Source organism: Columba livia, chromosome 21 (genome assembly GCF_036013475.1).
Source record: "Columba livia isolate bColLiv1 breed racing homer chromosome 21, bColLiv1.pat.W.v2, whole genome shotgun sequence".
Lineage (NCBI taxonomy): Eukaryota > Metazoa > Chordata > Aves > Columbiformes > Columbidae > Columba > Columba livia.
The window spans coordinates 2,842,001-2,859,749 of NC_088622.1; the positions used below are offsets into that span (position 1 = coordinate 2,842,001).

The 17,749-nt window shown below is 45.3% G+C and overlaps 1 protein-coding gene across 8 annotated transcripts in view; it reads right to left on the reverse strand.

Moving 5' to 3' along the window:
- Nucleotides 1-11,200: 11,200 nt before the first annotated feature.
- RERE (arginine-glutamic acid dipeptide repeats) overlaps nt 11,201-17,749 on the reverse strand; it is a 166,211-nt gene continuing 159,662 nt past the window's right edge. For all 8 annotated transcript variants that reach the window (XM_065037951.1, XM_065037952.1, XM_065037950.1 and 5 more), the window contains 3 exons: nt 15,786-15,932; nt 14,988-15,168; nt 11,201-14,270 (listed from right to left, as the gene is read on the reverse strand). In XM_065037951.1, the coding sequence (XP_064894023.1) occupies nt 14,237-14,270; nt 14,988-15,168; nt 15,786-15,932 (362 nt within the window). In that variant the 3' untranslated portion in view covers nt 11,201-14,236. The remainder of the gene's footprint in view (nt 14,271-14,987; nt 15,169-15,785; nt 15,933-17,749) is intronic.

A 17,749-nucleotide genomic window follows, 5' to 3' on the forward strand; every position in this document is an offset into this window, starting at 1 on the left:
AGCCTGAGGAAAAGAGCCTCAGAGTAGATGGAAAGTCACAGCCTCCCTGACTTCCAGTAAGTCCCTGTGCCTCAGTTTCACCACTTCTGCTAAGCAGAGGTGAAGGTGACCACAGTGGCCTGGGAGGACCTAATAGCTCCTAAAAAGTGCGTAAGTGTGGCTACTAACTGAAAGAGCTAAGAGAACAAACAGCCCAGGCTTCACTCCCCTCTCGCTTGGGTCACTCCCCTATGGGAAATATGCTAGGGCTGTGCTTTCCACCTCAGCCAAAAATAATCAGCAGGCTGCAGGGGGTAGAGGGCCTGGGGAGAGAGAGAAATTTTCTCTTCTCAGGCTGCCAGAGCAGAGAGGCTGCAGCACATAATGAGAAATGCATTCTTTTCCTCCCTGTTCCCTCTCCTGCAGCCACCTCTTCACAGAAAAAGCATATGGGCCTGCTCCAAAAGACACGGGGGTGTAAAGTGCAAGCCAGTGGTTCTCTGCTTCCCTTCAAGACAAAGGGTCTGCAAACTAAAATAGCATGTTTGTGCATTAATCCCATTGCTGCTCTCAGATGGCCTCCAGTCCCCAACAAGCAGAGCTTGGGGCAAATGGAAAATACAGTTATGCTGAGTGGACAAAAGATATATAATGCCAGAAGAAAAGGCTGGGCACCCATCCCCTCCTGATGCCTGATACCACTGTTGGCTCCTCAGCCCAATTACTGCACTTGGGGTTTGCAAAACCATGCCACAGGTTTTCCAGTCCACTCACCTCATAGAGCTAAAGTAATAATTCAACAGAGGCAAAGCACTTGTGGGACTGAAATCCCATTTCTCAGAGAAACATGGCACTTGAGGGACTGAACAGCACTGACTTTTGATGATTTTTAAGAAAAAAATCTTCCAAAAGTGGAATTTAGCCACCTGAAAAATCACTCTGTCTCATTTCCGCTCGTTCATTCACATTCAGGGTTGCACACAACTATCATGCATTTAGGAGCTTCCTACCCTGCAGCTCTCAACAGTGGGAAAAAGAATAAAGGGAAAGGAAGTAACATCGCATAACTAAACCCAAGCCAGACCTCCTTCTCGGGATGTCAGGGCACAAACAGAAGACTCCTCGGTGTTAATAAACGTCCTTTCTCCAGTGTCAGGTAGGAAATCCTCACCTCATGTGCCTCTGCCCGCTGTGCGGGCAATGGACTATCATATTATCTGGGTTGTATATAACCTTTAGACATACGGAAGAGTTCATTCTCAATGCAGTCCCTGTGCTTTCACTGCTAAATAAAACAAGTTTGTGTCAAAAGACAGCTGATGTGTGTGGTGTTAAGCACATTATTGCTTCCAGCTCTCATTCTGCAGAAGATGTTGCTGATGCTGGTGCTGTGGCCTATATCCTGCAGAGACAGACTTGAGCAATTTGCTTTCTCCAGCAGCCCATTGCTGACCCTTCTCTACGACTGTTGGGTTTCAAATCACCACACCTCTACCCCTTAGTCAGAAACTTGGTTTCTCTCCAGAGGATGGCTCAGGAGAGAAATACAGGTCAGAATAACCCTCCACCTTAAACTCCCCAGCGCCTTCTCCTCAGCCGCTCGTCATTAGCGTGGGGACTGTGGGATGCCAGGAAGAGGAAGGTTCAGTGGGAGCTCGGGGCTAATTGCCATCCATGCCTTGCAGGCAGCGGCGGTGCCAGGAATCCCAACTACTGTCCCCAGGGAGTGGCGGCAGAGGCAGCAAAAACCCTCCTCAGTGGCAGACGAGTTTTTCTATTTCCTTGGTTTCAAATCTCGCTTCTGTTCTCCCCAGTCTCTGCTGCGGCTCCAGCCGTGAATTCTAGGGAAGCCCAGCTGCCTCAGCAGGTATGGTCTCATTAATGAGCAATTAGCTCCTAGCCTAATTGGGCAGCAGAATGGCTAATGAGCCTAGCTGTGGTTGTCTGTGCCCTCATTATCCTGTGCTCAGCCAGTGGTAATACTGAACTTCTGTCCCATTTCCGTCATGCCACGATCAGAGCACTGGCTGGGAGCTTAGATGTGCCAGTGCTCGCTGCCTTTTCGTGCTCTGAAGTTGACGGTTTATCTTATCTGTTTCCCCAGGCAGGCCTGGAAAAGCTTCTCTCACCTCTGCACTACACAACCGGATCCTCACTCCCTTGTCCGAGTCCTACTTTTTCTTTCTTCTATATATTTATATTTGTGAACACGGATACATACAAATATTTGAGTATTTCTCTATGCATAGGTACATTTGTATATCCATAAATATACAACCCTTGACACAAGCTTCAAAGCACTCCTATGTGTACAGAAGAGGAAGCTGGAGCACTAAGACTGAGCCAGCAATGGCAGATAAACATTCCCATAAAAAACATGCTGTGCACTGAACCATTAACAACCTACACTAGTATCTTTAAAAGGCTAATTTAATGAATGGAACAAATGCTGAAACGCAAGCCAGTTGGAGAAGCTTCTCAGGTCTTTTCCCTAGCATGTACTGAAATCCTTCCTTGCTTATGGGAAAAGAGAAGCACGGTCATGTGCATGGGATTGATTTCCCAGAAGCCCAAGGCTGCATAATAGCAGGATTCCCCAGGGGCAGGCAGCAAACAGAATATTGTGTGCATTTCTGACAGTCTTTCCTTTTGCTGTGGGCTCCCCACAGTGTTTCTTTTTAAACAAGCTTTTGCACAGCCCCGCTTATATCTCCTGGCTCACCCACCTCCTCTTGCTAATATTTTATTTATTGCATCCTGATCCTAACAAGTGAGCTTCTTCCCCAATCACTGCTAGTTAGACTGGGTTTCTCTCCAGAGCACACAGATCTAGACAGAGCAGGGGTGTGCTTTGCAATTCACACAAGTATTCAGCGTCCATATAGACTGTCCAAAGACCACAGCACTTGGATATATTTTACTCACAAGTCCAGGTACCAGCAAGCAGAATAAATATTGCATTTCACTGCAAGCAGAAGATAACAAAAGACTGGGCAAGCCTATATATTGATGTAGCGAAAGCAATCCAAAGGAAGACCCCTAAAGGGAACTATTTCTCTTCCCCTCTCTCTGGTCTCTTTCCAAAAGCTGGTTATTGGCTCAGGGTTGAACCCCGTTGATCTTAAAGTCATCTCTCCGCGTTTGATACTGTCAAGAAGTTTTCATACTGACTTTCATACTGAAAAAGGTATTTGCAATACAGCAGCTCTTAGGTGAATAGAGCACTGTATCTCACCTAGTGAATTCAGTCACTAAACGGAACAGCAGCCATTTCTCATCCAGTGCCCAAGCACAGTCCCTGTGCACCAGTTTTAGACACACTCCACAAGCCCTTCAGTGCTCTGACACCAGTAGCTGGACACCCACTCTGGGACAGGGAAACTTTCAGGAAGCCAAACTCCTTGCAAAACATCTTGAGACAGGTCCCCTCTAGATACCAGGTGTCACGTGCAGAAAAGAGATGACTAATCAATAAAGTCAGGAGGATTTTATGTAGGGCATCCTCTACCAATATAACAGAGACCAGTCCTTACCAGACCAATGCTATTTGACAGTCGCCATTGATCACCACAGTACATCTGCTTGACAAATGACATTTATCTTCAGCAGTGCCTGACAGGCACTCCGGCATGCCCTCCAGACAAATGCTTGCTCTCAAGAGGCTGCGACAGTGAGATGAAACAAGCCAAAAACCCTAGAATAAAGCCCCTTGTGCCATCATCCAACTGCTGAATGGTGTGGAAGAAGAGGGCTGTTGTTATCCAGGGTTGCTATCTTAAATACTATTGCATGGCTTGTGTATTTTTCAAGTTCAAAAGTAAGCCTGGAGTTGAGGCCATCTAAAAGAAACAAATATTCTCAGGGCAGCTGCCTTGTGTTTATATCCCTGCTTCCATACAAGGGCATCAAAAGCATTACATGCAGGGAAGAAAACCAAGACACCAGGACACAGTGCAACTCAGACAGGGCCACAGAGCCGGTCAAGAGTCCAGACAACAACTCCTAGGCTGCATTCGCCCAGTATATAAACAGGGACACACACACAGAGCAACTCACTTAAAGGGTCTGTATCTCCCAGCCACTAACGTGGAACAAGCAAAGCAAAAGAGAATTGCTGCAGTGCCAGATAAAGTCAAAAGGTTCATGATGCACAGCCGTGAGGGTAAAAGAAGAGGAAGCAGCTGGGAAGTTTTGGCAACAGAAACTTGTTTTCACAAAACAAATGAAACCCAAGGAAAGCCACAGACTTCCAGTGTTGTGTGGGAGCAGGTGGTCCTGGATCTCCCAGCCCTCTCCTCCCCTGCTAGGAGGAAGCCCACGACACAGTGTTTGTGGAACTCTTGCTTTTTGACAATGACTTCAGCACAGTAATTACTGCGAGCTCCTCAAGTTTTGCAGGAAACAGATGCTGAAGGGTGAGGGTTGAATTCCTTTTTTTCCGAGCATCTGCTGCCATCCGGTGGCAAACGCTGCAATGGCAGCCAGGGCCTCCCAGGCCACCCTTGGCAGGGGGACAGCCTGGGCCCTGGTGACAAGCTGCAGCCTGGCCAGAGTCACTAGGGAGCCCAGTCGATCCTGCAAGGAGGGAGGGAGCTGTCTCACACTTATCTGGACAGGGAAAGACCTGGGTAAATCACAGACAGAAATCAACTGCTGCAGGAAAATACCAAATCACACTGAGGGCTGAAGTTGGGACAATCGTTTAGTGCAAACGTACTCCCCTCATATCCCCTGGATGTCATCCCCTCTCAGGTCACTGTCCTTTCTATCCCACACTCCCCTTGCAAGGTGGAAGAGGGAGTTTCCCTGCTGCAGGGCCAGAACTCCAGTAGCCAAGAGGCATCCTCACAGCAGCTTTGCCAAGTCCCCTGCAGTCCAGCTGGGCACAGGAACACATGCCAGGGACATCAGCCAACTGTTCATGTTTTCTTATTTGCAATCTTGTAAATAAAAATCAGTCAGACAAGAGCCCTGGGGGCTCAGCCAGAAACACTGCAGTCCCCCACCATCTGAGAGCGTCTGCTCTACGTGACTCAGAACTTGGTCTGGCACATGCGAACACACACAGGGCACTGCAGCTTGCAGAACACTGGCAGTACCTTCAGCTGGTAATTAAAAAAGCAGCAGCCACAAACCTAGACACTCCGAGGGGACAGAGCTGTCATGCCTGAAAGTTAGTATTCCTCAGCCAGGAAGAAAAAGCCAGCCATCTTCTTAAGAGAGAGACCTTATCCATTGGAAAGGCTTAGACACAAGAAGTATTAACATAAACCACTAAGTTTTCTTCCATTTATATCGCACAAATTGTACAAATCTGTTCAAAGCTGTATTGAAAGAACAAAACCAGAATTTAGAGAAAGTCAGTACCTTTACCTCCCATCTATACACAGGGAAATGAAGGCACAGCACAACAGCAACGGGACGTGTTGCAGAACCAAACAGCACCTGTATAGATTGGCAAAACCATCAGCCAAGGCCCTGTGGGTTGGATGTATCTTCCAATGGGTCATTAAGTAATTTGTCCTGAATGCCAAAATGCTGTTTGAGAGAAATAAAACCCTGGAGTTGCAGGGAGGATTACAGCAACTGAGATCCATCGATAGAGTAAGTTAAATCGCCATCAACACCTGCCTGTGCCTATTAGCCTCTCGCTGTCAGAACGGTACCATGAGGTTACCTCAAACTGCAGTCAAAGTCTAAACAAAATTAAATACCACACATACAAGGAACCAACTCATAGATTGTGCTGGCAGGAGACAAACGTACAGAATTCACGCTTTGGTGTGGAATATGAAATACATATAGTTACATTTTGTATCTTATGGCATCTCTTTACCAGCTTTCCCTTTCAACCAGACAGGATGGGGTGCGATAAAAAAATTTCAAGCTGACTTTGCCCAAGATGGTCACCTACAAACAAGTGTAACTTCACCAAAGTGACTCAGAGAATCTTTCCTTCTAACTCTGTCAGAGACTCTGTGCACGTGGACAATCCCTTCTGACATGGGTTGGGAGTTCAGTAAAGGAGTTCAGTACAGAGTGGAGCCCCAGGACGGTTCTGTCCCACTTCCAGCCAGCACACACTGTCTTGCATTCCACTATTAAGGCACTTTAGTTCTTTTCCACCCTTTACACTCAAGAGCCCAAGTTGTACCTCTGCCAACCACAACAAGCCTTACACAATTTCTTTTCCCTCTCCTCTATGTTCCCTGTTTTTCACATTTAATCTGAGGCACATGTGGTCTGATCACCCCAGAACAATACATCTCAAATAAGCATATAAAAGACCTTTCATTGACATGAATAAATTGATTGGGACCGTTACTTTGTAGCTACTTCCCTCTTGAAGCCTCTTGAAGACAGCCTGAGGCTGGGAAGCAACATTTACATTTAGATGAAGGTGTTTCTGTCACACTACCTCCCAACAGTTTCCGGCCCCAGGTATTGTCTCCATAAGAAATTAGTAAAATCAAGGCGTTCTCCTTTAAAAAACACAGAAGGAAAAGGCAAAAAAAACTTCTGTAGTCCCACTGCAAGATTATTGTGGTCTGGAATCACATTATCTGTAGCAAAGAAATGCCAACAGGTGAAAGGAGAGTAGTATCATCACATCGGGAAGAAACAGCAAAGAGCTTATGTCTGGAAACTGATTTTTCCAGCACAAACTCTCTTAACATGTCCTGCTTTGTGTAAACAGCTACAGAGGTTTCTATCACCAGGTTACGCTCTCTTACACAGTGACAACAGACTAGATTCACTGCTGCTGTGAAACACTGTAGCACCACCACAAATTTACACCACCTAGGTTTTACCTCCAGCCTTTACTCAGTTCATTACTCTGTAAGTCTTCAAGACACCTGAGAAATGAAATGCATGGTACATTGCTTCAGTACTGATAGACTGCAAGTGCTTTGCAAAGGTACCTATTTTAATGTTTTTTTTCCACAGCGAGCACAGACCCGACCAGGATTTTCAGTGTCCTTGGCATCCGTGTCCCCAGCCAGCACTGAAATGCAAGTGAACAATAACTGACCTGTGTCTCTTGCTGCCATCGTTGAAAGGCTTGTCTGTGCTAGAAATGTGTCCTGTTTCAGTGCTATGCAACAATCACAAGAGTAAAAGCAACAGATTCAAGTATAACAAAACTATGTTTTACTGTCTTATCTTTTTTTACAAAAGAATAAATATCTTGCAATCTGTCAGCTGGGGAAGAAAAGTAAGTATTTCAAACTCCCTAATCAATAACACATGCAATAAAACTCAGCACAGACCAGGTTCTAATGCAGCAGCTTCATGGATGAAGGACAGAGTACAAACCTTCTAGGTCCAGCACATTCACCCGTTGAGTCAAAAAAGCAGATCAAAAGGGGTCAAGACACCAAAAACCCCTCATTAATAGTTTCAAAGTAAAGAAAAAATGTGCCACAGATTCTGAGACAGGATATAGTCAGGGGGTTATTTAAGTATTGTTGTCTGAATTAATTAGTACTTGCAGCTTGGTGCAGCCCTAGGGGCTGAAGTCTCTGCTCATATTCCAAGTCCAAGGTCAATTCAGAACAAGTTACAACCTACACAAACGCAGACAAAGCTTCCCCATATGCTGAGGAAGCTGCAGAAAACATCCCGGCTGCTCTCCTGACGGTCTGCCTTCAGCTGGAGGGTCCCTGTACGTCAGCAGAGCATGCACATGATGGAATGTTTCATTAAACACTGTTTTATTACAAGCAGTGAGACACTTCACAGTGGCCCTCTGTCAACTCCAGCATTTTGCAAACCATTTCAGTTCTGCACCACGAGACACTTGCATGTTGTGCAAACTGTGGCACCAGTTGCAAACATACATCTGTTCACTCTGCAAAATCAGCATCATACTCATTTCTCTGTTCTTGAGAAGCAACATGGTGGTATCAGGAGTCCAGTGAAAAATGTACTGGCACAAGGGATTTGCATATGTATAGAAGATAAACCCTTCAAAATTCCCACAAGTATAGCTCCAGAAATCATTGAAAACACTTGACACTCTCCAGCCTTCCGACATGCTCACCAAGCTCATCAACCGTCCTGCCCCACCAGCTACAAGTGCATTAATTCCCTATCTCCTGTTACGTATATTTAGTGGCCATGGATCTATTCAGCGTTAGTAAGTCCCAACTATAATCCTCATTCACCTTCACATTTTCCTGCCTCAAACAATGGCTAGAGAAACGTCTGCAACACAAAAAGGCCTTGCTGGCAGATACACTGGACATCATGCAATTTTGTTCACTACAAGATTTAGGGTTGAGTAGACCCTTCCACAGAAAAAAAAAAATAAGAGCACGCAGAGAATTAATGTATTTCAAACTGGACGCTGACTGTTGAATAATTCCCCGTTAATCCTCTCTCCCTACTTCCAATAAATTGTCACAAACACTCTCCCAGTGACAAAAAAAGTCCCAATACAAACACCAGCAAGGCCTTCTCAAGCTTACCTGTCTCACAGAAGAGCAAGGGAGGAAAAACCTCTGGGCCTGTCACTGCTGGACATGGAGGAGCACCTGTGACAACAACACGGATCGCACTGAGCAAACAGAACAAAGCCCTGGGTTGTGAGGGTCTCAGCTGCCTGAAGGACTAAAGGATAACTGCCGTGAGGAGCACAGAGACCTGGGAACAGTACTGGGGGGGCAGAGAGGAAGATGGTTCCCTTTGGGATCAAGGAACACTGCCAGGAAGGGCTGGGGGAGAAAACACCCCACGGCCTGGGCTTCCCACCACAGACACCACTACTCACATGTCACCCTTTTCCCTGTCACCGAATCACAGAATGTCGGGGATTGGAAGGGACCTGGAAAGCTCATCCAGTGCAATCCCCCCATGGAGCAGGAACACCCAGATGAGGTTACACAGGAAGGTGTCCAGGCGGGTTGGAATGTCTGCACAGAAGGAGACTCCACAACCCCCTGGGCAGCCTGGGCCAGGCTCTGCCACCCTCACTGAGAAGAAGTTGCTTCTCATATTTAAGTGGAACCTCCTGTGTTCCAGTTTGAACCCATTACCCCTTGTCCTATCACTGGTTGTCACCGAGAAGAGCCTGGCTCCATCCTCCTGACACTCACCCTTTAGATATCCGTAAGCATTAATGAGTCCCCCCTCAGTCTCCTCTTGTCCAGCTCCAGAGCCCCAGCTCCCTCAGCCTTTCCTCACACGGGAGATGCTCCACTCCCTTCAGCATCTTTGTTGTCCTGCGCTGGACTCTCTCCAGCAGTTCCCTGTCCTGCTGGAACTGAGGGGCCACAACTGGACACAATATTCCAGATGTGGTCTCACCAGGGCAAAGGGGCAGGAGAACCTCTCTGACCTACTGAAAACCCCCCTTCTAATACGCAGCAGGGAAAGGCTCTTACCCACACGTCGCCATGCCGCCCGGCCTGAGAGACGCGCTCACAGAACCTTCCAGAACCTTCCCGCTCTGTGAGGCGCCCCCCGTAATGGGCGGGGCCTGTGAGGCACCTCCCTTGATTGGTCGGGCCCGTGAGGCACCAACCCCTAATGGGCGGAGCCGGCGCTCCCGCCCATGGCCGCTGTTCCCTCAGCGGCACAAACCCCCTTGCCCCCGCACAGGAGCTTCCCACAGCACAACTGCCACAAGAAGTGACACAGGAGCTCCCTCTTTTTCATGTTCAGAGAACAGAAAAATCAAATTCCTGAAGAAAACACCACACGTCAGCTTTGCTCCTTGTACCCGAGTGAATGTACGTTGTAAAAAACCTACCCAGGATTGAAAGCTGTCGCATATGTTACTTTGTACAGCTGACATGTTAAAATGAAGTCTGGTAATGCCCATAAAACAAAGCCGTTTTCAGCCTTTACCCTCACAATGGCAAAGTATCATTAACACAAGACCACTAATGTAATGGAAACTACATTGTTCAATTCACACAGTAATAAAAATCCTGTTTGGCCTTGTCCCTGCAGGGTTCAGCATTTTACGTGTGGAAATTTAGAACCTGTAGCAAGAAAGGGAGGGCGGCCTCACCCATCCAAGTTCTACGTTAAGTACAAGGAATTTAAAAGCCAAAAGAAGTGTCAGAATAAATACCACAGCACATGTTCAAGCCAGTCCCAGTAAAAAGCACTTTCAGAAGCCATTTCCAGTAGACAAGAACTGACCTTACAAAATGCCACAGGGTATAAATAGAGCAGCCTCTTCAAATATGCAGCTCCAAAATCGTGTGCAATTTGTCATCAATACTTCTCTGTCTGCTTCGAGCACAAACAGCTCCTCTGGCTGTACTCAGCACTAATTAGCTTGAACTGCAGTCAGAGTACCTCGCTATTTCTGAAAAACCATAGATGAAGAAAACAAAGCAGAACCAGATCAAGAATGCAGCCTTCCCATCTCCCTTTTGACCAGACGTTTATTCTGTAAAATATTCGCCACCTCTCGCTGTGACATCGCAGCATTTCCCTGTGTTTTGGAGATGCTGATTATAATGAACTGCAAATATGGAACACTCAGACAGCCAGCTCACACAAATACATTACAGTCCCTCATAGTGGAAGACAGGGAGCCACCACAAATGTACACAAACAGCAAATTTTAGCTTTTCAGCAGGCAATGAACAGACAATGAGTTATTGTGTGTCTTCCTCTCTGCAATTATCTTCCTTTTGGAATGCATCTCTTGCCAGCTCTCTATCAGTCGTGTGTAGGACGACTCTAACAGCACAAAGTAACATCTCTTAGGAAATAAGATGCGTTAAAAAGTCCGCTACTGGTGTATATATAGCATACTATATCTAATTTCAAGCTTACACTTCGTGAGTCCTGATCTTTCTGCTCTTCTTTGGCTGATGCAAGGAAAGCTTATGCATACACTGAACTGCTGGTTTGTGCTCAGGCTGATCAATGGCTACAATATATTACCACTGTAAACAGAAATCCCCCGAGGTCAGGACAGCCAAAACATCCTTACACACTCATGCTTACCAATTTGATTGCTTAACTTATGGAAAAACACACCAAAGTTATGCAGTACGGCCCTAGAGCACAAATGTACCTCGTGGAACTGGACGTGATGTTGGTGTTTTGTGTGCTGTAAATTAGAAAAGAAATGACCTCAAGTTAAAAATAGAGACAGACAAGACAGCTTTGAGACAGACAAGATGGCCACGCCGGCATCCCGGATTATCCCAGGTAAAAAGAACTCTTTTCCCACTAACAACAATCAACAGACACATTTCGCTCGCAGGCAGGACCTGGCTGCTGTAGTGTAGCTTGGTTTTATTTATGTCCACAAATAGTTCGAAAAAATTACAAAATACTCAAATGGAGAGAACACAGAAGTCACGATTTTCTGGGTTTCTACTCTGTTTACACTGTGTTATCCCATGGCAAACTACTCATATATACATTAAGCTTCAAGATATATATAAATGTAGCAGTCAGAATGTACACTCTGCTTTAACGGTGCAGTGAAACAAGCTCAACCATGACAACATAGAACAAGAGAGACGTTTCAAAAACACTAAAGTAAAATTTAAAAATAAACTTTGAAAACAGAGGAAAAATAAGAGAGATTTATAAAAGAAAACCAACAGGTCTGGGTTGTTTTAACAGGGCATCAAACACCAAGATGGCTTCAGAAACCACTGCATGTAAAGTTGTAGTTAATCATTGCTCTAACATGGAAGAAATTCAGTGCTTATTTGCTGAATAACGTGAACAAGAAACTCCCACAAATTATCAGAATGCTTTTCTAAATTTAAAAATAAGAAAGAAAAAGCTGAATGAACTGCTTTTGAACAGACTGCAAACTTCAGCTGGAAAATAAAAGAGAGGACCATCGGAGGCAATTAGCTTTTCTTTTTTTTTTAATAAGAACTATAGCTAAAAATAACAGCAAAAGAGAAGGATCGGAAGAAATGGCTGAAGTGGCTGAACTCCCCCAAGCTCCCGAATTCCACACGGTAAAAACAAGGAGGGGAAGCTTAACTGAAATGTGCCTGATTCGACCTTTAAAGTCAAGCGAGGCACTCTCTCTGCTGAGCAGACTGCTCTCACTACCTGCCCACTGTTAGCAGAAGCAAAACCCACTTATTACTCAGAAGAAAACCATTTCACCTGACCACTGCAGACAGCAACTGAAGGCTTTACCGTCCTCGATTCTAGATTGACCTCACGCTTTCCAAATCTCAGTAATACTCACTAGCTGCTCCTCCTAACAGAGTTCAAACAGAGCGGGTGCAACTCATTAAACGCTACTGCAGGTCTTTTGCACTGAGAAATCTGGAATGGAGGACAGAAAAAAAGGAAGGTCAACATCAGGTGAAATAGGTCTCCTTCCTCTCCTATTGCCTTAAGCAGAGCTAGAGTACCTCAATGCAAATGGTAAATTCATGTTACTGACCGTCCGCCAGCGATCTTCGGGCACTGAGAGTGGTTTGAGACCGTGAGGTGGATGAAGCGCTGTGCGTGCCCTGCCTTCCATCAGATTATGATTAACTACAAGCTTATCACGCGTGGCTCGGAACAGTCCTATGACACAACCATCACACAGAACAGTCTACAACAGCAGAGAGAGCACTCGTGAGTTGAGAGAGAGAATGGGGGGAACTTGTGCACCAGCAGAATAAACAACAGCCAGCAGATCAGATGTCCATCGGCTGCATCGCCCGCTGCTCTGGCAAAGAAAATTCATGGCAAAACAGTGAAAACAAATTAAAAATCTGCCTAGACAGTAAGCGGAGTTGTCTCCTAAATAATGCTCACTGGCCTGTGTATTCCTCTCCTTTTACCATCCACATGGGAATCAGCCAACAGGAGTTATTCCGCAAGGACCTGGTGTGTTGGGAGTCAGTAAATGTTACTGTCCATATATCTGGTTAATTCCGAAGCGTTAAGTTCCTGAGATACAGAACACTGGTGGCAGTTAAAAAGTGTTTGCTTACAAAACCAAAACTAAAACAGTCAAAGAGAAAATACAGACTGGTCTTTGCAAAAGAACTTCAAGAATACTCAGCTGCCTATCCACGTTTCTTAAGAACATATCAAACCTAAGAGGCCAGAAAGAGCACGTCCTCCAAAAATATCTGCGTGCATACAAAATTCTGGCTGTGCTAGTTTGAGCCATGGAAAAGCTTAAAAAAGAGATTTTAGAACAGATTATTTCTTTGAACTTTTGCCTAAAGTCTAAAACCAATGGAGTTAGATTAAGTTTCAAAAGGTAATAGGAAAGAGACGTATTATGGCCACATTGACAACGAACCCTTGACGGAGGCATCAAAAGGGGAAGCTGGTTCCAAGGGACACCTGGACTGCTGAGAAACCCAACTCCACAGAAAGCATCTGCAGAACAGAGAGATGTAACACTAACGAAAAACCCCACGAACCCAAACGAGCCAAGAAACAGGAACAGAAACAGTCATTTGCAACGTTATCCCTGCAACTCCCTTTAATGCTTATTGTTGGTAACAAACCAAATTTCAAGCTTTTATCCATTTGAAATTATTGATACCCAGCGTCCCCTTTAATTAAAGGGATAATTATATATATATATTTTATTAAAAAATCAACTCTGTATTCTGTCAATACCAGGTAGGAATTCACAATTTGTGATGGTACTGAAAATCAAGATAAACATTTCTGGAGTTTTGTTTTGCTTTGTTTCTCCCCTCTACCCAAAAAAGTTATTTACAGACTTAAAAAGCCATGCTGCAGAACTGAGCTCTCTTTAAAATCATGAAGATTTCCTACAATGTATTAAAATAAAAGTAGATTTTAATTATTATAGCACTTGCATTCAGAGCTTGTTATGTCACCTACTTGCAATCCTTGTTTTTTTTTTAATAGTATAGATGCATTGAGTGTCTCTTTACGCACAGTGACTCGTGTTGTGAACCTGATTCTAGCACCTACTCAAACCAAACTAGTAAGAAAAAGGAAAGAAAACAGGAAAACAAAAAAAGAACAAAGAAGAACAAAAAAAAAAACCAAGATTGCAGGAAGTTCTCTGAATATTCCACACAGTCCTGTATTTTCAATAGGCTTCTGAATACGTTGTCATGCAGGGAGACCCACACCAGTCTTGAGAAATCTTCTCTACAAATGAACACTATGCTGATAAGTCTCTACTTGTCGGGTGGTTGTTTTAAATATATAAAGAAATCTTTATAAGATATTCTTTTCCTTTTGTAGCTCTTATTGTATGTAAAAATGTTCTGCTCCTTCCCAAGGACTAGGGTTTCCACAGCCAGCATTACAAATAAATAATTTATTACAACTGTTTGTCGCCTTCTTTCTTCAGTCGACTGAAAGAGAAAGAAAAACTCATTTTAACAAAGCGAAGGAGGCGTCGTGACGCTTCAGAGAGAACTCGCCTTCCTGCCAACCCCGTGGCTGTTTAATGTGCTGCTTCCTAAACGTCCTCGCTCCCCACAGACACGGTGGCTTTTGTTTCTCCTTCTTGACATATTGCCAGCGGTCACTGCAAACAGGAGGTGAGGTGGTGGCCAAGCAGAGAACCACCCTATTATCCACACCATATACTGTGGAGAAAGAACTCGCATGATTCATCCAGGCATTCTCAGTTGAGAATGCAGGATCTGTATTATTCATGCATTTCATCTTCCTACTGTCTTTAGTAATTTCTTAAGATTTAGTGAACTCTTCCCCTCTTCTCATTCATAAAGCTTTTATCCATCCTCCTCCACTGATCTCAAGAGAGATGTGGAAGCAGCAATCGTAGTATCATACTAAAAACACCAATCAGAGGTAATTCTGCAATGTAAGACTCAACTAGTTTACATCCTGTGCCAGTAATTTGGATGTGGGTTCCAATCTGCCCTATCACCTATGCTCAACTAAGTCTTAGTAGAGCTTTACCATCCTCCATAATTGCGTGAGGCCAGTAACCCAGCCCCTAGTTAGAAAGGCAGTAATTCACAAGAAAAAAGACAGAATGTGGAGAAAGACAAAGGGAGTTGTAGCACCCCTGAGCCCCCCAACGCCTTCACCGCGCCTCTCACCTGTAATAATCTTCCTGACTCGGTAGATGCCCGCCGTGCATGTGAGGATGGCCGTGCAACCACTGCTGCTCCATGGCCAGTCTCTGCAGCTCTGCTGACTGGGCGTGCATGGCCTGCAGCTGGTGGGCCGCTGACATGGGCGGTGGAATGGCACCGGGCAGGTCTCGCGGATACGGAGTACCTAGGAAAGAGATGCTCGCTTTTAAACACTTATGAGGCCTGCAAAGAGTTCACAGAATCCCAGAATGTCAGGGGGTTGGAAGGGCCCTGGAAAGCTCATCCAGTGCAATCCCCCCATGGAGCAGGAACACCCAGATGAGGTTACACAGGAAGGTGTCCAGGCGGGTTGGAATGTCTGCACAGAAGGAGACTCCACAACCCCCCTGGGCAGCCTGGGCCAGGCTCTGCCACCCTCACTGGGAAGAAGTTTCTTCTCAAATTTAAGTGGAACCTCTTGTGTTCCAGTTTGAACCCATTGCCCCTTGTCCTATCACTGGTTGTCACTGAGAAGAGCCTGGCTCCATCCTCCTGACACTCCCCCTTTAGATATCTGTAACCATGAATGAGTCACCCCTCAGTCTCCTCTTGTCCAGCTCCAGAGCCCCAGCTCCCTCAGCCTTTCCTCATAAGGGAGTTGTCCCATGAATCTTTCTTTTCCCTAAACCAACCAACCTCTGCCTGTAACCCAAGTTACAGCTCAACTCCTCTCCCAAGAAACGCTAAGACCCAGAAGAAAAGTTAAAGATGACAGTTGAGATCCAGAGCCAACCTTCATAAAGGACCATAAAATGCTCTCACCAAAGACTGGATGTCGGAGCATTTCATGCTCGTGAGGTGGCTGCCCTAGCAATGGGTTGGGGATGGTCCCAGGTGGGTAGGGAAAACGTGCCAAATGGGGTCCAGCTGCTAAAGGATCCACCAGCGGGTGAACAGGTCCTGCTGAACCTTTAAAAGAAGGAAAGAAAGCAAGCAATCAACTGCTTTGGGAAGTACCGCTCACTGTTGGAAGATCAAATGCCCTGTTAGTCTTGAGCTGGATCGTCACTGGCCTAACTGGCATGTAATTACCAGGAACCAATCCAATCTGAAACCCACTTTTCTGTCTTCAAGTGACATCTGCTTACCAAACAGTCTTAACTGTTCAAGCACAACCCAGGGGCTTTCAGTTTCTACAGAAAAAAGAAATTCACAAAGCAATAGGGAAAAACAGCAAAGATGGTCAACATTTAGAAAAATTTCACCAAAACTCTCTCCTATTTCCCCTTTACACAAATAAAATTGAAGGATCTCTAGTGGCATTTAGTACAAAAGCATTTAAGCATCCTCCCGACTTTACGAATACTACCTGATGGCCAAAACGAAACCCTTCGTTTGCAAAAGATGACACTGTCACCACCCTGCAGACAGCCTCTGATGCCACTTTACCAATATGATGAAAAAAGACACCGGCAAACCTGAAAAATACTTATTTATCAGCCTCTCTGCAATCTCAGCACGTTAGGCTGTTAGCAGACTGCAGAGGAACCACAAATGGGAGGAATACAGCTCCGGTAACACAACTCTCCCTCAGCTGCTATCTGAAACGTGTGGTCACGTTACACTCTGTTCAGAACTACCTGAAACATTCAGGAGCCCCTCACTGTATTGTAACCTGGCGGCCAAGATTAAAGCCACATTACTTTTCAAATACAGTTAATAGCCTTGACAATTGATTGACCTGGCTTTGTGTCTTGCTAGACTGAGAGTGACAACGCACTTGCCAGATTTTTGTCCAGAACAAATAACCGGGGAGCACCTGGACTTACCTGCACAGAGGTGCTGACTTACCTGACAACAGAGTCCTTGTACAGACATGATCTATGACAAATTCCTTCTGCTATAAACGGGGTATGCCAACCTGCCTCAAACTGTGATTTGTGCAGTCTCAGACAGCAGGTTTAATGCTGATACTCAGCGCTATCATCTCCTCCCTGTAACCCCCATCCTTAACAGTCTCACAAGACCCTGCTCGTTCCTTGCTATACAATCTGGCTCTGCAGCAGCACTGCAACTCCTTCCAAACTCCAAAACACAGACGTCCCAGCTCCGTTTAACGCACACTGCTCTGAAGTGAAGTATGCTATATCCGCTCGCACAAACACCACATTTGCAGCCAGCTGCACCAGACGCTGCACTTCCAACTACTTGGAATTTTTCTTCCTTCCTTAGCAGCCACCGCACCTGATGCCTTGCTTGCTGTGCGCTCTCCAGTCTGCCACCAGAAAATCAGAACAATTCTGCTTCCAGACAAGTAACCACTTCCAGAAGAGTAACCATGCAGCTTGCTTTAGAAATGAGCAAGGCATCAAGCCATTTTTGAGACTATTACATAGTTTGGGAAAAAGATTTCCACACATAAAAATACACTGTAGCTAAAAAGATGACAACCCCTCAATGTACATGGCTCTTGTGAGAATTGCAATAGAGAATTTCAGCTCAACTAAGGCCAGATGGTTGGCACATCAAATGGCCAAAGAGATGAAGTGTTTCTCTCCTATTTTTTTCCAGCTCCTATATGGAAACACCAGTTTCAGCTCCTTACCAGCTATAACTCATACCGTAAGAGCCATTAGCAGTGTTAGCAGTTCCGTGACATCTCTCCTGACAAATTCCCTTCACCCACTGTATGCCAGACGTCACCGTAAGCTGGTGCTCTAGGACACCAGTACTGAAAAAACCCAAACCACAAGAAAACAGCAAACCTTTTACAGTGACAGTGTGCA